This window comes from Nerophis lumbriciformis, linkage group LG12 (genome assembly GCF_033978685.3).
Source record: "Nerophis lumbriciformis linkage group LG12, RoL_Nlum_v2.1, whole genome shotgun sequence".
Classification (NCBI taxonomy): domain Eukaryota; kingdom Metazoa; phylum Chordata; class Actinopteri; order Syngnathiformes; family Syngnathidae; genus Nerophis; species Nerophis lumbriciformis.
Genome location: NC_084559.2, coordinates 17923987 through 17946851, shown reverse-complemented (window position 1 = coordinate 17946851; position 22865 = coordinate 17923987). Strand labels below are relative to the sequence as shown.

At 37.8% G+C, this 22865-nt stretch overlaps 1 protein-coding gene across 2 annotated transcripts in view; it reads right to left on the bottom strand.

Annotated features, from left to right (window-relative positions):
* Positions 1–9513: 9513 nt before the first annotated feature.
* Positions 9514–22865, bottom strand: part of LOC133623060 (homeobox protein cut-like 2) — a 329715-nt gene continuing 316363 nt past the window's right edge. For both annotated transcript variants that reach the window (XM_061985993.2, XM_061985992.2), the window contains exons 20-22: positions 16006–16194; positions 14101–14377; positions 9514–10954 (exon numbers count right to left, since the gene is read on the bottom strand). In XM_061985993.2, coding sequence (XP_061841977.1) covers positions 10273–10954; positions 14101–14377; positions 16006–16194 — 1148 coding nt within the window. In that variant the 3' untranslated portion in view covers positions 9514–10272. The remainder of the gene's footprint in view (positions 10955–14100; positions 14378–16005; positions 16195–22865) is intronic.

Here is a 22865-nt window from a genome sequence, read left to right as displayed (position 1 = left end):
TAGAGTTATTTGGACACTAGGGGAACATATTCTAAGTAACAAAGACTTAATTTTCAGTTATTTGGACACTAGGGGAACATATTCTAAGTAACAAAGACTTAATTTACAGTTATTTGGACACTAGGGGAACACATTCTAAGTAACAAAGACTAAATTTAGAATTATTTGGACACTAGGGGAACATATTCTAAGTAACAAAGACTTAATTTAGAGTTATTTGGACACGAGGGGAACATTCTAAGTAACAAAGACTTAATTTAGAGTTATTTGGACACTAGGGGAACATATTCCAAGTAACAAAGACTCAATTTAGAGTTATTTCGACACTAGGAGAACATATTCTAAGTAGCAAAGACTTAATTTAGAGTTGTTTGGACAATAGGGGAACATATTCTAAGTAACAAAGACTTAATTTATAGTTATTTGGACACAAGGGGAACATATTCTAAAGTTAAAGTTAAAGTTAAAGTACCAATGATTGTCACACACACACTAGGTGTGGCGAAATTATTCTCTGCATTTGACCCATCACCCTTGATCACCCCCTGGGAGGTGAGGGGAGCAGTGGGCAGCAGCGGTGGCCGCGCCCGGGAATCATTTTTGGTGATTTAACCCCCAATTCCAACCCTTGATACTGAGTGCCAAGCAGGGAGGTAATGGGTCCCATTTTTATAGTCTTTGGTATGACTCGGCCGGGGTTTGAACCCACAACCTACCGATCTCAGGGCGGACACTCTAACCACTAGGCCACTGAGTAACAAAGACTTAATTTAGAGTTATTTGGACACTAGGGGAACATATTCTAAGTAACAAAGACTTAATTTAGAGTTGTTTGGACACTAGGGGAACATATTCTAAGTAATAAAGACTTAATTTAGAGTTATTTGGACACTAGGGGAACTTATTCTAAGTAACAAAGACTTAATTTAGAGTTATTTGGATACTCGAGGAACATTCTAAGTAACAAAGACTTCATTTAGAGTTATTTGGACACTAGGGGAACATATTCTAAGTAACAAAGACTTAATTTAGAGTTATTTGGACATTAGGGGAACATATTCCAAGTAACAAAGACTTAATTTAGAGTTATTTGGACACTAGGGGAACATATTCCAAGTAACAAAGACTTCATTTAGAGTTATTTGGACACTAGGGGAACATATTCTAAGTAACAAAGACTTAATTTAGAGTTATTTGGACACTAGGGGAACATATTCCAAGTAACAAAGACTTAATTTAGAGTTATTTGGACACTAGGGGAACATATTCCAAGTAACAAAGACTTAATTTAGAGTTATTTGGACACTAGGGGAACATATTCTAAGTAACAAAGACTTAATTTAGAGTTATTTGGACACTAGGGGAACTTATTCCAAGTAACAAAGACTTAATTTAGAGTTATTTGGACACTAGGGGAACATACTCTAAGTAACAAAGACTTAATTTAAAGTTATTTAGACACTAGGGGAACATATTCTAAGTAAAAGACTTAATTTAGAGTTATTTGGACATTAGGGGAACATATTTTAAGTAACAAAGACTTAATTTAGAGTTATTTGGACATTAGGGGAACATATTTTAAGTAACAAAGACTTAATTTAGAGTTATTTGGACACTAGGGGAACATATTCTAAGTAACAAAGACTAAATTTAGAGTTATTTGGACACTAGGAGAACATATTCTAAGTAACAAAGACAATTTAGAGTTATTTGGACACTAGGGGAACATATTCTAAGTAACAAATACTTAATTTAGAGTTATTTGGACTCTAGGGGAACATATTCCAAGTAACAAAGACTTAATTTAGAGTTATTTGGACACTAGGGGAACATATTCTAAGTAACAAAGACTTAATTTAGAGTTATTTGGACACTAGGGGAACATATTCTAAGTAACAACGACTTAAATTAGGGGGAAATATTCTAAGTAATAAAGACTTAATTCAGAGTTATTTGGTTAGGGTTAGAGGGTTAGGGTTATAATAAGGCCATGCCGAATAAGGCATTAATAAGTACTTAATAATGATTAGTTAAGAGCCAATATGTTACTAATTTGCATGTTAATAAGCAACTAATTAATGGAGAATATGTTCCCCATACTAAAGTGTTACTACGTTTTTTTACTGGTGCACAAAATGAACCCTGCATGAACATCACCTTGTTCAAAGAACAAAACCAACACAGTGCATAAACTCACAACAAATTACACACCTGCAAATCAGTGTGACTTCTGCTGTTGTCGTATCCGTAATACGCCGATAGGGAGAGGTTTTTATTTACACGATGAGTCGGGTGTTTTGACCTCCGCCGAACCCCTGAGCCCGACTCACCGAACCCCTAGGGTTCGATCGAACCCAGGTTAAGAACCACTGATCTATATGGAGAAAGTGCACTCAGTCAGCTCAGAGGAAGATCACCTCCCTTCACTTAAAAAAACAAACAAAAAAAAACCCACAAAAGTTTGCACCGTAAAAGCCTGTTCGCTTGTCAAATGCCCACAATGTGCTTCCTTCCCCCGTCATTTATTCACACCAGCGTGAGCCATGTCAACGTTGAAGAATGAAGTGAATGGTCTCCGCACGACGTGCGTGAAGGTCATTCTGAGGTCAACCTGCTGTCATACCAGAGAAAACTGTGCCTTAGAGCAGTCATTCCCAACCGCTGTGCCGCAGCATAAACTGCAAAAACTGAAATCTAAGTAATATGAAATATCTCAAATAAGGGTGATATTTGCTTATTTTCTGTCTGATAAGATAATTCTTCTCACTAAGCAGATTTTATGTTAAAGTGTTTTACTTGTTTTAAGGGGTTTGGGTCCTAAATGATCTCAGTAAGATATTACAGCTTGTTGCTGAGATTTGATGACCTATATTGAGTAAAACATGCTTGAAACTAGAATATCAACTGTTACAAAGCTGTGTCATCAACACTCACAAGTATAAAACTACTTTTTTAAAGTAATCATTTCTTATTTCAAGCATGAAAAAAAAATCATGTCTTTGACACAATTGTGTCTCATAATTAAAACAGATGACAGCCAAATGGACTTTGCTGTTTTATTTTCAATAAAACAATAGAAAATACGTACTCATACAGTAGTACAGTTGTTATTAGTGATAATATACTTATTTTAAGGTATATTTGGGTTCATTGAGGTTAGCTAATTTTACTTGTTTTGGAAAGTCTTGACAAGCCAAATTTTCTTGTTCTATTGGCAGATAATTTTGCCTACCGGTAGTTAAAAAAAAAAAAAAAAAAAAGTTCTTGTTTTTGAACACTGACTTTTTGCAGTGTATAGCACGTGCAGTGATGAAAGAAAATAGAATATGTTGATAAATTTTAGTTGAAAAAAGAAACAGAAACATAAATAAATGCTTAAAGAAATAAACGAAAATGGTTAAAAACAAGCAGAGAGTAAATAAATAATTACTGGAGTTAAAATCTGACAAATGTAAAATTCATAGATGTAATACTCTTTTTTCCCCTGCAGATAGCGCCATCAAAACACTTTTTATTTAATAAATAAGTAAATACCATGGTACTTCATCTTACCAGTGTTTTTTTTTTGATACAAGCTGCTAATTGCTGCTAAAACTACTTTTTTAAAGTAATCATTTCTTACTTCAAGCATGAAAAAAAAATCTTGATGCCGAGCGCATATCATTATGTCAAGATAATGGCACTAGCATTTACTTATTTAAGAATATTTTTCAACATATTGAGCAAAAAGGTAAAAAAATTTTTCCACCAAGAAAAGTGCACTTGTTATTAGTGAGAATATACTTATTTTAAGGTATTTTTGGGTTCATTGAGGTTAGCTAATTTGACTTGTTTTGGAAAGTCTTGACAAGCCAAATTTTCTTGTTCTATTGGCAGATAATTTTGCTTAGTTCAAATAAATAATTTTTTATTTTTATTTCTTGTTTTTGAACACTGACTTTTTGCAGTGTATAGCACGTGCAGTGATGAAGGAAAATAGAATGTGTTGATACATTTTAGTTCAAAAAAGAAACAGAAACAGAAATAAATGCTTAAAGAAATAAATAAAAAATGGTTAAAACAAGCAGTGAGTAAATAAATAATTACTGGAGTTAAAATCTGACAAATGTAAAATTCATAGATGTAATACTCCTTTTTCCCCTGCAGATAGCGCCATCAAAACACTTTTTATTTAATAAATAAGTAAATACTATGGTACTTCATCTTACCAGTGTTTTTTTTTTTATACAAGCTGCTAATTGCTGCTAAAACTACTTTTTTTTAAAGTAATAATTTCTTACTTCAAGCATGAAAAAAAAAAATCTTGATGCCGAGCGCATATCATTATGTCAAGATAATGGCACTAGCATTTACTTATTTAAGAATATTTTTCAACATATTGAGCAAAAAGGTCAATTTTTTTTTTCCACCAAGAAAAGTGCACTTGTTATTAGTGAGAATATACTTATTTTAAGGTATTTTTGGGTTCATTGAGGTTAGCTAATTTGACTTGTTTTGGAAAGTCTTGACAAGCCACATTTTCTTGTTCTGTGGCAGATAATTTTGCTTAGTTCAAATAAAAAAGAACTATTTTTTTTTCTTGTTTTTGAACACTGACCTTTTGCAGTGTATAGCATGTGTAGTGATGAAGGAAATAGGTGTGGATAAATTTTAGTTCAAAAAAGAAACAGAAACATAAATAAATGCTTAAAGAAATAAACAAAAATGGTTAAAACAAGCAATGAGTAAATAAATAATTACTGGAGATAAAATCTGACAAATGTAAAATTCATAGATGTAATACTCTTTTTTCCCCTGCAGATAGCGCCATCAAAACACTTTTTATTTAATAAATAAGTAAATACCATGGTACTTCATCTCACCAGTGTTTTTTTTTGATACAAGCTACCAATTGCTGCTAAAACCACTTTTTTAAAGTAATAATTTCTTACTTCAAGCATGAAAAAACAAATTTTGATGCCGAGCGCATATCATTATGTCAAGATAATGGCACTAGCATTTACTTATTTAAGAATATTTTTCAACATATTGAGCAAAAATGTCTCTCTTTTTTTTTTCCACCAAGAAAAGTGCACTTGTTATTAGTGAGAATATACTTATTTTAAGGTATTTTTGGGTTCATTGAGGTTAGCTAATTTGACTTGTTTTGGAAAGTCTTGACAAGCCACATTTTCTTGTTCTATTGGCAGATAATTTTGCTTAGTTCAAATAAAATACCCCTCATTTTTGTATTTTTCTTTCTTGTTTTTGAGCACTGACTTTTTGCAGTGTATTAGAGGTCATTAGGGCACGTATTTACTACACAAGTTGTGAATAGTGACAGGCAGGAAATTATTTTCCCTAGATGGCAGAAATTTAAATAACCAGCGTACAAAATAATGAATTAGTTTAGTGCCGATAAGACCTTTTTGCTCAATATGTTGAAAAATATTCTTAAATGAAGTCAATGCTAGTGCCATTATCTTGACATAATGGGATGCGCTCGGCATTATGATTTTTTTTTTCATGCTTAAAATAAGAAATGATTACTTTACAAAAATAGTTTTATACTTGTGAGTGTTGATGACACAGATTTGCAACAGTTGATATTCTAGTTTCAAGCATGTTTTACTCAATATATGTCATCAAATCTGTAATATCTTACTGAGATCATTTAGGACCAAAACACTTAAAACAAGTAAAACACTCTTACATAAAATCTGCTTAGTGAGAAGAATTATCTTATCAGACAGAAAAAAAGCAAATATCACCCTTATTTGAGATATTTCATCTTACTTAGATTTCACTTTTTGCAGTGTGTTTATAACTGAATACATTTACATATGCATAAAAATGTGTTTTCTTTTGTATTATATTTTTTTAAATGAATAAAGTAACATTTATGACAACCTTTTTCCAAAGCACAATATAGAATGTGAGATATAACAGGATAATGCATACATTTATCATTTGTTTTCAAAACGCTTACAAAAAAGTGGCACCCCAAAAATGTACTGCGGGGACCCCATTTGTATGACCTGATAGGGTCCCTGGGACCCCGTTTTGAAGATTCCTAGCGCCAACACTGATGGAGTGTTGATGTGCGCAAAACAGAGCTTCTACAAACCCCGTTTCCATATGAGTTGGGAAATTGTGTTAGGTGTAAATATAAACGGAATACAATGATTTGCAAATCATTTTCAACCCATATTCAGTTGAATATGCTACAAAGACAACACATTTGATGTTCAAACTCATAAACTTTTTTTTTTTTTTGCAAATAATCATTAACTTTAGAATTTGATGCCAGCAACACGTGACAAAGAAGTTGGGAAAGGTGGCAATAAATACTGATAAAGTTGAGGAATGCTCATCAAACACTTATTTGGAACATCCCACAGGTGAACAGGCTAATTGGGAACAGGTGGGTGCCATGATTGGGGATAAAAGTAGATTCCATGAAATGCTCAGTCATTCACAAACAAGGATGGGGCGAGGGTCACCACTTTGTCAACAAATGTGTGAGCAAATTGTTGAACAGTTTAAGAAAAAACTTTCTCAACCAGCTATTGCAAGGAATTTAGGGATTTCACCATCTACGGTCCGTAATATCATCAAAGGGTTCAGAGAATCTGGAGAAATCACTGCACGTAAGCAGCTAAGCCCGTGACCTTCGATCCCTCAGGCTGTACTGCATCAACAAGCAACATCAGTGTGTAAAGGATATCACCACATAGACTCAGGAACACTTCAGAAACCCACTGTCAGTAACTACAGTTGGTCGCTACATCTGTAAGTGCAAGTTAAAACTCTCCTATGCAAGGCGAAAACCGTTTATCAACAACACCCAGAAACGCAGTCGGCTTCACTTGGCCTGAGCTCATCTAAGATGGACTGATACAAAGTGGAAAAGTGTTCTGTGGTCTGACGAGTCCACATTTCAAATTGTTTTTGGAAACTGTGGATGTCGTGTCCTCCGGACCAAAGAGGAAAAGAACCATCCGGATTGTTATAGGCGCAAAGTTGAAAAGCCAGCATCTGTGATGGTATGGGGGTGTATTAGTGCCCAAGACATGGGTCACTTACACATCTGTGAAGGCGCCATTAATGCTGAAAGGTACATACAGGTTTTGGAGCAACATATGTTGCCATCCAAGCAACGTTACCATGGACGCCCCTGCTTATTTCAGCAAGACAATGCCAAGCCACGTGTTACATCAATGTGGCTTCATAGTAAAAGAGTGCGGGTACTAGACTGGCCTGCCTGTAGTCCAGACCTGTCTTCCATTGAAAATGTGTGGCGCATTATGAAGCCTAAAATACCACAACGGAGACCCCCGGACTGTTGAACAACTTAAGCTGTACATCAAGCAAGAATGGGAAATAATTCCACCTGAGAAGCTTCAAAAATGTGTCTCCTCAGTTCCCAAATGTTTACTGAGTGTTGTTAAAAGGAAAGGCCATGTAACACAGTGGTGAACATGCCCTTTCCCAACTACTTTGGCACGTGTTGCAGTCATGAAATTCTAAGTTAATTATTATTTGCAAGAAAAAAAAAAGTTTATCAGTTTGAACATCAAATATGTTGTCTTTGTAGTGCATTCAACTGAATATGGGTTGAAAAGGATTTGCAAATCATTGTATTCCGTTTATATTTACATCTAACACAATTTCCCAACTCATATGGAAACAGGGTTTGTAATACTAATCAAATATCATCCCGGGGGCCATAGATCATTCATTTGTGGGCCGGATCTGGCCCGCGGGCCTTGACTTTGACACCCCTGGACTAGACTAAACCGAGGTCAGCGTGTACTTCTTGTGGCTTGCTTGTTTGTTGGTGTGCCGTGAGCTTTTTTCTACTGTTAAATATGTGCCTTGGCTCAGCAAAGGTTGGGAAACACTGCCTTGGAGGTCCTGTAAACTGTGCTTGTGAGTCCTCTGTGTGTTCTTATGTATATTTGCCATGATCCAAGGCCCTGATCATGTTTTGTTATGTTCTGTTAGTTTTGGACTCAATTAGTTCCTGTTTTTTTTTTGTGCACCCTTGTTTGTTTTAGTTACCATGGTTACTTATTATTTCCACCTGCCTCTGATTAGTGTTCGCCCGCTCACCTGCTGCCCGGGCACTACCGTATTTTTCGGATTACAAGTCGCAGTTTTTTTTCATAGTATGGGTGCGACTTATACTCAGGAGCGACTTATGTGTGAAATGATTAACACATTACCGTAAAATATCAAATAATATTATTTAGCTCATTCACGTAAGAGACTAGACCAGGGGTCGGCAAACCAAAATGTTGAAAGAGCCATATTGGACCAAAAATACAAAAACAAATCTGTCTGGAGCCACAAAAAATTAAAAGCCATATCACATACAGATAGTGTGTCATGAGATATACATTGAATTAAGAGCACTTAAAGGAAACTAAATGACCTCAAATATAGCTACAAATGAGGCATAATGATGCAATATGTACATATAGCTAGCCTAAATAGCATGTTAGCATCGATTAGCTTGCAGTCATGCAGTGACCAAATATGCCCGATTAGCACTCCACACAAGTCAATAACATCAACAAAACTCACCTTTGTGTATTCACGCACAACGTTAAAAGTGTAGTGGACGAAATGAGAAAGAAAAAGAAGTAGCATAAAACACGTCCTAGAAAGTCGGAGAAAGTTATACATGTAAACAAACTAAGGTGAGTTCAAAGACCGCCAAAATTAGTAGGACAAAACGGCGCTCCCCAAATACTCGAATCAGTGAAGCATATTTAATATAAACAGTGTGCTTTATAACAATTAGGGAGGTTTGTGTCATGTTTTTCCTCCTACAGAAACCATATTAACACAAAAAATATATTTTTTTGCCCTCATCTTTTTCCATTTTTCATACATTTTTTAAAAAGCTCCAGAGAGCCACCAGGGCGGCGCTAAAGAGCCGCATGCGGCTCTAGAGCCGCGGGTTGCCGACCCCCGGACTAGACGTATAAGATTTCATGGGATTTAGCGAGTAGGAGTGACAGATTGTTTGGTAAACGTATAGCATGTTCTATATGTTATAGTTATTTGAATGACTCTTACCATAATATGTTACGTTAACATACCAGTTGGTTATTTATGCCTCATATAACGTACACTTATTCAGCCTGTTGTTCACTATTCTTTATTTATTTTAAATTGCCTTTCAAATGTCTATTCTTGCTGTTGGGTTTTATCAAATAAATTTCCCCAAAAAATGCGACTTATATATGTTTTTTTTCCTTCTTTATTATGCATTTTCGGCCGGTGCGACTTATACTCCGAAAAATACGGTACCCCTAATTTTTGTATATTTCTTTCTTGTTTTTGAACACTGACTTTTTGCAGGTGAGCGGGGGAACACTAATCAGAGGCAGGTGGAAATTATAAGTAACCATAGTAATTAAAACAAACAAGGGTGCACAAAAAACAGGAACTCTTGGAGTCCAAAACTAACAGAACATATCAGAAAACAATCCGGGGCACGGATCATGACAATATTTGTGGGTCATTAACGGTACATCTCATCAACTCTTTGCAGAGTTAGTATTCCACTCGTTATATTAGTCACTCCCTTTGTGTTATTTTACCCCTCCCCTTTTTCATCCTCTAGCTTCCACTGAAGTATAAGCACAGGTGACTAACTACAGGTGAGTACCATGCTACATGGGTTTCAGAGAAGGCTATTGCAGACATTTCTACAACATGTACAAACACATTTTTTTTATACGTGTGAGTTACAAATATTTCCAAACATTTCACCAAGGAACTAATTTACATACAAGATGTGGAATATTTTAGAGTCTTAAAGGACTATCCCTCAGGTCGGTTAAAACGACGTCACGTTGACTTATAATCAGTCCGATCTTTAAAGACAATATCTGAAAAATTGCTATGCAAAAAGTAGCAAATTTGGTCAAGGTCTCTTTTTAAATAGTTATTATAGTGCTTTTCATGGCTTTAAGACAGGGGTCTTTTTTTTTTGTTTTAATCTCACCAAGTGGCAAATCTACAGGATTTCAGTGCGCATTTTTATGACACCATAGCTGCGAGTCTCCATGTCAAGTCCAGAATGGTACCAGAACAGCGAGCGCTGTCGTACGAAGTTCAAAGCATTAGAAAAAAGAAAGAAACAAACACGCGTTTAGAAACTTTCCAATCTCCAACTTGGAGATCTTGTGGGGACTCCAGCATCGTGTCTGCTCCTTGTTCCCATTTACACTTTTGGAGCCAGGCTCCGTTCCAAGTCTTCAGCTTTTTATTTGCTACTCAAAACTCCCATTCTAGTGTTTCTTCTCGATTGGCCGCCCTCTCCAGCCTGTGGATGATGTTATTGAGGTTGGCCACCTTCTCGTTGCGTCTCTGACTGCTCCTGTTGAGCACGGGGCTTTGGAAGGGAGGCGGGTTGGGGTCCAGGCCGTGGCTGGAGGGCGGGTTAGGCACCGAGGGTGATATTGGCGCGGAGGAGGAGGGCACGGGGGAGACGGACATCATGAGACCGGGCGAGGACGCGGCAGACGGGGAGTTGAGAGAAACCTCCAAGCTGCTCCGGCAGGCTTCCGACGAGGCCTTGAAGCTGAGCGGGTCGACGGGGGACTTCCTGGGGTCTTCCCTCTGGGGGCTCATCCTCTCCTCCTTCTTCATACTCTGGCCGGTCAAGAAGGTCTCACAGCAGCCGATGGTGGCGTCCTCCAGCTCACTCTTCAACTGCACGGCGGGGGGGAAACACTGCGCTTTGGCCTCCCCCTCGTTTTCCCCGTCCACCGCCTCCTGTTTGACGAAAGGACGGGCGGCGCCGGGAGGAAGGCCGCAGTGGTTGTGTCCTGAGGGCTTCCTGTCCTCCCCCTCAGAGCGAGGGCTCTGTGCCGCTGACGGAGAGTCGGCGTGGTGCTCGGCGTCCGTGTCATTGTCTGGCAGACCCTCCATGAGCACCTCGCGTCTCATCCTGGACCTGCACACAGACACACCTTTTAGCTACGCCCTCTTGGGTTGAGTTAGAGTTTATTTGGAACATGCATGCATACGACATGATACATCACAATTTAATCAACAGAGGCCAGAGGTCCAGGGCACAGATAACAGGCCCATCAAAATTTCCGCGGGAATTTTCTAGTTATTATTAAAGGGGAACATTATCACAATTTCAGAAGGGTTAAAACCATTAAAAATCAGTTCCCAGTGGCTTATTTTATTTTTCGAAGTTTTTTTCAAAATTTTACCCATCACGCAATATCCCTAAAAAAAGCTTCAAAGTGCCTGATTTTAAGCATCGTTATATACACCCGTCCATTTTCCTGTGACGTCACATAGTGATGTGATGGCGCATAGAACAGCAAGCTATAGCGACATTAGCTCGGATTCAGACTCGGATTTCAGCGGCTTAAGCGATTCAACAGATTACGCATGTATTGAAACGGATGGTTGTAGTGTGGAGGCAGGTAGCGAAAACGAAATTGAAGAAGAAACTGAAGCTATTGAGCCATATCGGTTTGAACCGTATGCAAGCGAAAACGAAAACGACACGGGAGAAAGCGAGGACGAATTCGGCGATCGCCTTCTAACCAACGATTGGTATGTGTTTGTTTGGCATTAAAGGAAACTAACAACTATGAACTAGGTTTACAGCATATGAAATACATTTGGCAACAACATGCACTTTGAGAGTGCAGACAGCCCAATTTTCATCAATTAATATATTCTGTAGACATACCCTCATCCGCTCTCTTTTCCTGAAAGCTGATCTGTCCAGTTTTGGAGTTGATGTCAGCAGGCCAGGGAAGCTAGGGTCGATATTCTTCTCTTGATCATCTTCGGTGGCATAAGGGACGGTGTGAGCCAAGACATCCAGGGGGTTTAGCTCGCTCGTCTGCGGGAACAAACTGCCGCCATTGCTTGCCGTGCTACCGAGGTCCTTTGTCCCTGAATTGCTCACACACTCCGGCAGATTCAATGGGGGTCTGGCGGCAGATTTCTTTGACTTTATCGTTGGAAATGCATCTGCTTTGAGTGTCGCAGGATATCCACACATTCTTGCCATCTCTGTCGTAGCATAGCTTTCGTCGGTAAAGTGTGCGGAACAAACGTCCAATTTCTTGCCACTTTTGCATCTTCGGGCCACTGGTGCAACTTGAATCCGTCCCTGTTCGTGTTGTTACACCCTCCGACAACACACCGACGAGGCATGATGTCTCCAAGGTACGGAAAACAGTCGAAAAAACGGAAAAACACAGAGCTGATTTGACTCGGTGTTTGAGAAAATGGCGGATTGCTTCCCGATGTGACGTCACAAGTGACGTCATCGCTCCGAGGGCGAATATTAGAAAGGCGTTTAATTCGCCAAAATTCACCCATTTAGAGTTCGGAAATCGGTTAAAAAAATATATGGTCTTTTTTCTGCAACATCAAGGTATATATTGACGCTTACATAGGTCTGGTGATAATGTTCCCCTTTAATGTTGTAGTTTTCATCATTAGTTTATACGTACGTTGATATGTAACAAGCAAGGCCTCCTCTCCTTATATGCTAATCGCGAGAGCCGAGATCGATTCGGGGCAACCGTTTTTCCTGTATAAGCGCATTAAAGGCCTACTGAAACCCACTACTACCGACCACGCAGTCTGATAGTTTATATATCAATGATGAAATCTTAACATTGCAACACATGCCAATACGGCCGGGTTAACTTATAAAGTGCAATTTTAAATTTCCTGCGAAACTTCCGGTTGAAAACGTCTAGGTATGATGACGTATGCGGGTGACGTCGATGGTTGAAACGGAAGTATTGGGACGCCATTGTATCCAATACAAAAAGCTCAGTTTTCATCGCAAAATTCCACAGTATTCTGGACATCTGTGTTGGTGAATCTTTTGCAATTTGTTTAAAGGGGAACATTATTATGTGTTACAGCTGACTAATCAAATTATTGGTAGTCTCATATCTGACGACATATCTCATAAATAATGTTAGAATAATTCTAAGTTATCACAAAAACTTTGTGTTGAAATGAGTTCCCGGCGGGAAGACCAAAAGCTGTCTTTGAACCCACCAAGAAGAAGGCTTGTAAAACTCCACTGTGTAGGGGGGGGGGGGAGCAACATGAAGGTGTTTCTGTTTCTTTCATGTATTGTAATCAACGGAAAGATATTGTTTTAACCCAAGGATTACAAAGCGGAGAGAAGGCAGGATCTGCCCAAGTTCCAGACACCTACTTATTGAACTCTTTTACGAACCTCTTTGACCTTTTCTTTTGAACTGTTTTGTAATCAAAGGCGATGGCTGTTTACGACCCCCGTCCCTTTGGAAGCAGCTGTTGCCATGTGGTCAGGGAAGGTCCAAAAAAAGAAGGAGGTGTCACGCCAAATTTCTTCCCCCTACAAAAACCTTCCCCCCCATTTACTTCCGGGGTCATTTCCTCTTACGTCATTTCCTCTTACTTACGTCATTGGCAGCGATCGATAGAATCCAAATCTCCTGAAAATGGTGGTGTCGCTGAATGACATTTGTCTTTATCTTTCCCAGGGGACTTATGTCAAACACCAGCAGGCTTCGAAAAATTCCAGGCGGAGTGTTAGGGAAAATGTCAGGCGGAGTGTTAGGGCCGCTGCTGGGAACTTCTGTCTTCGTGGTAACGTGCAAAAAATATTAAGTTAATTTGTTCGATTAATACAGACGTTTTGTTAACGCTATATTATAAAAAAATAAATAAAATTTAAAAAAAACAAGTATCCTTCCAGCGACGGGCAGTCAAAGCCGAAGTGTTATCGATCGCTGTCAATGACGTAAGAGGAAATGACGTAAGTAAGAGAAAATTACGTAAGAGGAAATGACCCCGGAAGTAAATTTGGGGGGGGGGGGGGGGGGGGGGGGGGGTTGTAGGGGGAAGAAGACACTGTACAAGGGTACAGACGTACACGTTTCTCCTCACTGAGACAAATTGAATTCTGTCTGTGTTTCATTCTTTGCTTCTTGTTTGTTTTAATAGATGTCATCGATGTTTGAACCTGACAAATAATACATTTACTTTATTTTTACAGTATGATGAAAAATGCCCTGCTCTATGTGCAAGAACACAGGTTAGACTTGGTGTGATACTGGCCTGTAGTTGTGGAACCAGTTGATAACAGTGTTGGTCTTGAGGTGGAGCTGTGACGCTAACATCTCAATGGTGTTCTGTGAGGGGTATGGTTCCAAAAGGTAGGCCTTCCTCAGGGTCTCTTTCTCCACCGCTCCAAGCACCACCCGAGGCTTTTTGGCCTGACCGTAAGAGCACAGGTCCAGCGAGGACAAGGCCGGGCTCACGCACTCCGAGCGAGTGCCGGGCGAGTCGCTGTCTGAGCCTGTGCTCAGCAGCCCATAACGCCTCTTCAGGTAAGCTGCACAGAAGACAGTGAAGGAACTCCATTACAAAACTTGGTAAATAAAAACAGAATACAATGATTTGCAAATCCTTTTCAAGTTATATTCAATTGAACAGACTGCAAAGACAATATACTTAATGCTCGAACTGAGAAACTTAACTTTTTTTGGCAAATTATCAATAATACGGATGGTTCTTTTCCTCTTTGGTCCGGAGGACACGACGTCCACAGTTTCCAAAAACAATCTGAAATGTGGACTTGTCAGACCACAGGACACTTTTCCACTTTCCACTTAGCATCAGTCCATCTTAGATGAGCTCGGGTGTTGTTGATAAATGGCTTTGGCTTTGCATAGTCGAGTTTTAACTTGCACTTACAGATGTAGCGACCAACTGTAGTTACTGACAGTGGTTTTCTGAAGTGTTCCTGAGCCCAAGTGGTGATATCCTTCACACACTGATGTCGCTTTTTAATGCAGTAACGCCTGAGGGATCGAAAGTCACGGGCATTCAATGTTGGCTTCCGGCTTCACCGCGTACGTGCAGTGATTTCTCCAGAGTCTCTGAACCTTTTGATGATATTACGGACCGTAGATGGTGAAATCCCTAAATTCCTTGCAATAGTTCATTGAGAAATGTTGTTCTTAAACTGTTCGACAATTTGATCGCGCATTTGTTGACAAAGTGGTCACCCTCGCCCCATCCTTGTTTGTGAATGACTGAGTATTTCATAGCGAGATATAAGTTAGCACTTTACGCTACTTTATATTAAAAATGGCAACAGCAGAGGGTGAATGTCCCATAAGAAGATAGAGACCACAGAAGACTTTTCCACTTAGCATGAGTCCATCTTAGATGAAATCGGGGCCCAGCGAAGCCGGTGGCGTTTCTGGGTGTTGTTGATAAATGGCTTTGGCTTTGCATAGCAGAGTTTTAACTTGCACTTACAGATGAAGCGACCAACTGTAGTTACTGACAGTGGTTTTCTGAAGTGTTCCTGAGCCCATGTGGTGATATCCTTCACACACTGATGTCGCTTTTTAATGCAGTAACGCCTGAGGGATCGAAAGTCACGGGCATTCAATGTTGGCTTCCGGCTTTACCGCGTACGTGCAGTGATTTCTCCAGAGTCTCTGAACCTTTTGATGATATTACGGACCGTAGATGGTGAAATCCCTAAATTCCTTGCAATAGCTGGTTGAGAAATGTTGTTCTTAAACTGTTCAACAATTTGCTCACGCATTTGTTGACAAAGTGGTGACCCTCGCCCCATCCTTGTTTGTGAATGACTGAGCATTTCATGGAAGCTGCTTTTAAACCCAATCATGGCACCCACCTGTTCCCAATCAGCCTGTTCACCTGTGGGATGTTCCAAATAAGTGTTTGATGAGCATTCCTCAACTTTCTCAGTCTTTTTTGCCACTTGTGTCAGCTTTTTTGAAACATTCCAAATGAGCTAATATTTGCAAAAAATAACAACGTTTTTCAGTCTGTTCAATTGAATATAGGTTGAAAATTATTAGCAAATCATTGTATTCTGTTTTTATTGACCATTTACACAACATGACAACTTCACTGCTTTTTGGGGTTTTGTAAATTCTGCACTCAAACTGGAATACATTGCAATCTCAGCTCTAAATTCACCTTTTTTTTCCATCTTCTTCATCGCCCTCAGCTTGTCCACGTTGTGAGGGTCGTTGAGCCACAACTGCATGCGGATAAACGGCTCCCTGCCTTTCAGGCTGAGTTTGTGCCAAGGCTTGGGTCGGGACAGCAGGTCGGACACAGAACCTTGGGTCAGACCCAGAATAGTCTCCCCAAAAAGACGCTGGCCTGTTGGGGAATACATGCATTGGTTCATTTGTTTCAGACGTGCTCAACCACTTAGGGACATTCGTTAAAATTCAACATGTCGGAAAAAGACTAGGAAGAAACCAATCTTATGTAATGGGATTCAATATGGGATTCCTTCCTATGTCTATTAGTATTCATATTCTTTTTATAACATGTTGACAATTACTGTACAATAACTTGTATACTTACATGTCTATTACCTGACACCTTCTATGTTAGCGACCTCTCTTTTTTTATAATGTTTATTTTCTGCTGGATCTACTCTCTATTTTATGCTGCAGCTGTTACATATACTGTAATATTGTACATGCTAATTGTTATATATTGTATATATTATATACAAATATAATATAATATAATATAATAACCAACTCAAGTATTTCATATATATATATATATATATACATATATGTATATATATACACATATGTAAGAAATAATTGACTTTCAGTGAATTCTAGCTATAAATATATATTTCTTTTATTATATATATATATATATATATATATATATATATATATATATATATATATATATATATATATATATATACATATATATAAGAAATACTTGACGAAATACTAAGTCAAGTATTTCATATATATATATATACACACACACACACATATATATATATATATATATATATATATATATATATATATATATATATATATATATAAAAGAAATACTTGACTTTCAGTGAATTCTAGCTATAAATGTATATTTCTTTTATTATATATATATATATATATATATATATAGGTAAAAGCCAGTAAATTAGAATATTTTGAAAAACTTGATTTATTTCAGTAATTGCATTCAAAAGGTGTAAATTGTACATTATATTTATTCATTGCACACAGACTGATGCATTCAAATGTTTATTTCATTTAATTTTGATGATTTGAAGTGGCAACAAATGAAAATCCAAAATTCCGTGTGTCACAAAATTAGAATATTACTTAAGGCTAATACAAAAAAGGGATTTTTAGAAATGTTGGCCAACTGAAAAGTATGAAAATGAAAAATATGAGCATGTACAATACTCAATACTTGGTTGGAGCTCCTTTTGCCTCAATTACTGCGTTAATGCGGCGTGGCATGGAGTCGATGAGTTTCTGGCACTGCTCAGGTGTTATGAGAGCCCAGGTTGCTCTGATAGTGGCCTTCAACTCTTCTGCGTTTTTGGGTCTGGCATTCTGCATCTTCCTTTTCACAATACCCCACAGATTTTTTATGGGGCTAAGGTCAGGGGAGTTGGCGGGCCAATTTAGAACAGAAATACCATGGTCCGTAAACCAGGCACGGGTAGATTTTGCGCTGTGTGCAGGCGCCAAGTCCTGTTGGAACTTGAAATCTCCATCTCCATAGAGCAGGTCAGCAGCAGGAAGCATGAAGTGCTCTAAAACTTGCTGGTAGACGGCTGCGTTGACCCTGGATCTCAGGAAACAGAGTGGACCGACACCAGCAGATGACATGGCACCCCAAACCATCACTGATGGTGGAGACTTTACACTAGACTTCAGGCAACGTGGATCCTGTGCCTCTCCTGTCTTCCTCCAGACTCTGGGACCTCAATTTCCAAAGGAAATGCAAAATTTGCATGGTTGGGTGATGGTTTGGGGTGCCATGTCATCTGCTGGTGTCGGTCCACTCTGTTTCCTGAGATCCAGGGTCAACGCAGCCGTCTACCAGCAAGTTTTAGAGCACTTCATGCTTCCTGCTGCTGACCTGCTCTATGGAGATGGAGATTTCAAGTTCCAACAGGACTTGGCGCCTGCACACAGCGCAAAATCTACCCATGCCTGGTTTACGGACCATGGTGTTTCTGTTCTAAATTGGCCCGCCAACTCCCCTGACCTTAGCCCCATAGAAAATCTGTGGGGTATTGTGAAAAGGAAGATGCAGAATGCCAGACCCAAAAACGCAGAAGAGTTGAAGGCCACTATCAGAGCAACCTGGGCTCTCATAACACCTGAGCAGTGCCAGAAACTCATCGACTCCATGCCACGCCGCATTAACGCAGTAATTGAGGCAAAAGGAGCTCCAACCAAGTATTGAGTATTGTACATGCTCATATTTTTCATTTTCATACTTTTCAGTTGGCCAACATTTCTAAAAATCCCTTTTTTGTATTAGCCTTAAGTAATATTCTAATTTTGTGACGCACGGAATTTTGGATTTTCATTTGTTGCCACTTCAAATCATCAAAATTAAATGAAATAAACATTTGAATGTGTGCAATGAATAAATATAATGTACAAGTTACACCTTTTGAATGCAATTACTGAAATAAATCAAGTTTTTCAAAATATTCTAATTTACTGGCTTTTACCTGTATATATATATATATATAAAATAAATACTTGAATTTCAGTGTTCATTTATTTACACATATACACACACATAGCACTTATCTACTCATTGTTGAGTTAAGGGTTGAATTGTCCATACTTGTTCTATTCTCTGTCACTATTTTTCGAACCATGCTGAACACCCTCTCTGATGATGCATTGCTGTGTGGCACGCACAAAAGTGCTTTCATCAAATGCACTAGATGGCAGTATTGTCCTGTTTAAGAGTGTCACAACATTGCTGTTTACGGCAGACGAACTGCTTTACGGTAGACGAAAACGTGACTGCTGTTGTTGTGTGTTGTTACCGCGCTGGGAGGACGTTAATGAAACTGCCTAACAATAAACCCACATAAGAAACCAAGAACTCGCTCTCGATCATTCTACAGTTATAACGTGATTGGGCAGGTACGCTGTTTATATTGTGGGTTAGCGGACTCAGGTCTGCATGGATTTCGGGAGATTTTCGGGAGAAAATTTGTCCCGGGAGATTTTCGGGAGAGGCACTGAATTTCGGGAGTCTCCCGAAAATTCCGGGAGGGTTGGCAAGTATGGCCCTGAGATGGTTAGGTTGTGAGTTCAAACCCCGGCCAAGTCATACCAAAGACTATAAAAATGGGACCCATTACCTCCCTGCTTGGCACTCAGCATCAAGGGTTGGAATTGGGGGTTAAATCACCAAAAATGATTCCCGGGCGTGGCCACCGCTGCTGCTCACTGCTCCTCTCAACTCCCAGAGGGTGAAATAGGGCATGGGTCATATGCAGAGGACACATTTCACCACACTTAATGTGTGTGACAATCATTACTACTTTAATTTAAATAATTAATTTAAATATAATATATCAGTATGTGTTATATACTGTATATATAATATGTAAACATTACATTTATGTTATTTTATATTGCTACTATGGTACATTTTTAGTCTACTTTGTACCTTTTGTTTTCGCCCTCTTTTTGTGCCCTTGTGTGCATTATCCTTTCCATCCTTTGTAACTGAGCTACTGTGTGGAACAATTTCTCTTGTGGATCAATAACGTTTGTCTAAGTCTAAGTATTCTTTAAAAGTTTGTTGTGTGTCACCATTTTGTAACTAGTATAAAAAAGGGTAACACTTTAGTATGGGGAACACATAGTCATCATTAATTAGTTGCTTATTAACATGCAAATTAGTAACATATTTGCTCTGAATTAGTCATTATTAAGTACTTATTAATGCCTTATTCTGCATGGCTTTATTATACAACCAGTAAGCCATTAACTAAGAGTCTTCCCTCAATAACCTCAGAATTATTGCTTATTAGTAACCCTAACCTTTATATGTTCCCCTAGTGTCCAAATAACTCTAAATTAAGTCTTAGTATGGGGAATATATTCACCATTAATTAGTTGCTTATTAACATGCACATTAGTAACATATTGGCTCTTAATGAGTCATTATTAAGTACTTATTGATGCCTTATTATACAACCAGTAAGCCATTAACTAAGAGTCTTACCTAACCCTTACCCTAACCCTATGTTAATAAGCAACTAATTAATGGTTCATATTCCAATATACGACTCATTATTATCTAAACTAAATGCCATTTTGGCTTGTGAGAAACAAATAAGGTAACACTTTAGTATGTGGAACATATTCACCATTAATTAGTTGCTCATTAACATGCAAATTAGTAACATATTGGCTCTTAATTAGTCATTATTAAGTACTTATTAATGCCTTATTCTGCATGGCCTTATTATACAACCAGTAAGCCATTAACTAAGAGTCTTCCCTCAATAACCTCAGAATTATTGCTTATTAGTAACCCTAACCCTTATATGTTCCCCTAGCGTCCAAATAACTCTAAATTAAGTCTTTGTTACTTTAATAAGCAACTAATTAATGGTGAATAAGTTCCCCATACCAAAGTGTTACCGAAAAAAGAATAGAAATATGCAGCAATAGATTGGTAGCTCATGCAAGTGTTGGAATAAATGAAATATTTAAAGCAAAATGATCAAAACGGGAGTAAAAAGTGACACCAGTATAGCATGTGCAGTGATGAAGGAAAATAGAAGGTGTTGATCAATTTTAGTTGGAAAAAAAAAAATTGGAAACATAAATAACAATTGTAAATAAAATAAGAAATACTTTAAAAAAAGTGCAATATATTTATCTGTACAGTAATCTATTTATTTATTTATATATGTTTATTTATTTTATATATATTATTTATATATATTTATTTATTTATATATATGCACCTTATTGCTTTTTTGTCCTGCACTACCATGAGCTTATGTAACGAAATTTCGTTCTTATCTGATCTGTAAAGTTCAAATTTGAATGACAATAAAAAGGAAGTCTAAGTCTAAGTCTTAAAGAAATAAAAGAAAACGGTTTAAACAAGCAGAGAGTAAATAAATAATTACTGGAGTCAAAATCTGGCAAGTGTAAAATTCATAGATGTAATACTCTTTTTTCCCCTGTAGATAGCGCCATTAAAACACTTTTTATTTAATAAAGTTAAAGTTAAAGTATCAATGATTGTCACACACAATGGTGGAAGTTGTCCTCTGCATTTGACCCATCCCCTTGTTCACCCCCTGGGAGGTGAGAGGAGCAGTGAGCAGCAGCGGTGGCCGCGCCCGGGAATCATTTTCGGTGATTTAACCCCCAATTCCAACCCTTGATGCTGAGTGCCGAGCAGGGAGGTAATGAGTCCCATTTTTAGAGTCTGTGGTATGACTCGGCCGGGGTTTGAACTCACAACCTATCTCTAACCAAATAAGTAAATACCATGGTACTTCATCTTACCAATGTTTTTTTGATACAAGCTGCTAATTGCTACTGTAATGTACTGTATCACCGTCTGACAAACCTATTCATCAAATGGAATGTTACATCTAATGCATAGGTGCAGCACCCCTTTTTCTACTGCAAATAGCGCCATCAATTCACTTTTTAATTCCAATCAAAAAGAGTTAATAATGATTAAATAGCCATTAATGATGGTAGTAATTTAAAATTTAAAGCAGGGAGAAGAAATGAGTGGGATGTGTACTGAACATGCCTCTATTTGCTGTTCCTGCACGTACACTGCAAAAAGTCTGTGTTCAAAAACAAGAAAAAAAAAATACAAAAATGAGGGGTATTTTATTTAAACTAAGCAAAATTATCTGCCAATAAAACAAGAAAATTTGGCTTGTCAAGACTTACCAAAACAGGTGAAATTAGCTAACTTAAATGAACCCAAAAATACCTTAAAATAAGTATATTCTCACTAATAACAACTGCACTTTTCTTGGTAGAAAAAAAAGAGACCTTTTTGCTCAATATGTTGAAAAATATTCTTAAATTAAGTAAATGCTAGTGCCATTATCTTGACATAATGAAACCAGCAAACTTATACTAAAAACTAATTTATTGTTCTTAATGGAAAGGCAACAAGGCAACCGCTTGTTACTCTCGGGGTCTCCTAGCCGCTCAGGCAAATCATATGGTCTAAAAATGTATTTTTCCATGGATAACATGACATCATCGCGCCAAGTGCGTGCTCTTTCAGTCAATTAGTGCGCATATATGCAGCCCGACCCCCGGCCAACATTTATTAATTGTAATTTTGAGGAATTTATCTGAATGTGCATGAACTATTTCTGTTCAAAATTGTTAGAAATGTTAAATGTTTAAATATTAACTGTCAGTTTACTGTACTGTGCCAACTGTACTACTATATGAGTACGTATTTTCTATTGTTTCATTGAAAATAAAACAGCAAAGTCCATTTGGCTGTCATCTGTTTTAATTATGAGACACAATAGTGTCAAAATCATGATTTTTTATTTCATGCTTGAAATAAGAAATTATTACTTTAAAAAAGTAGTTTTATACTTGTGAGTGTTGATGACACAGCTTTGCAACAGTTGATATTCTAGTTTCAAGCATGTTTTACTCAATATAGGTCATCAAATCTCAGCAACAAGCTGTAATATCTTACTGAGATCATTTAGGACCAAAACCCTTAAAACAAGTACAAACCCTGTTTCCATATGAGTTGGGAAATTGTGTTAGATGTAAATATAAACGGAATACTATGATTTGCAAATCATTTTCAACCCATATTCAGTTGAATATGCTACAAAGACAACATATTTGAGGTTCAAACTGATAAACATTTTTTTTTTTTTTTGCAAATAATCATTAACTTTAGAATTTGATGCCAGCAACACGTGACAAAGAAGTTGGGAAAGGTGGCAATAAATACTGATAAGGTTGAGGAATGCTCATCAAACACTTATTTGGAAC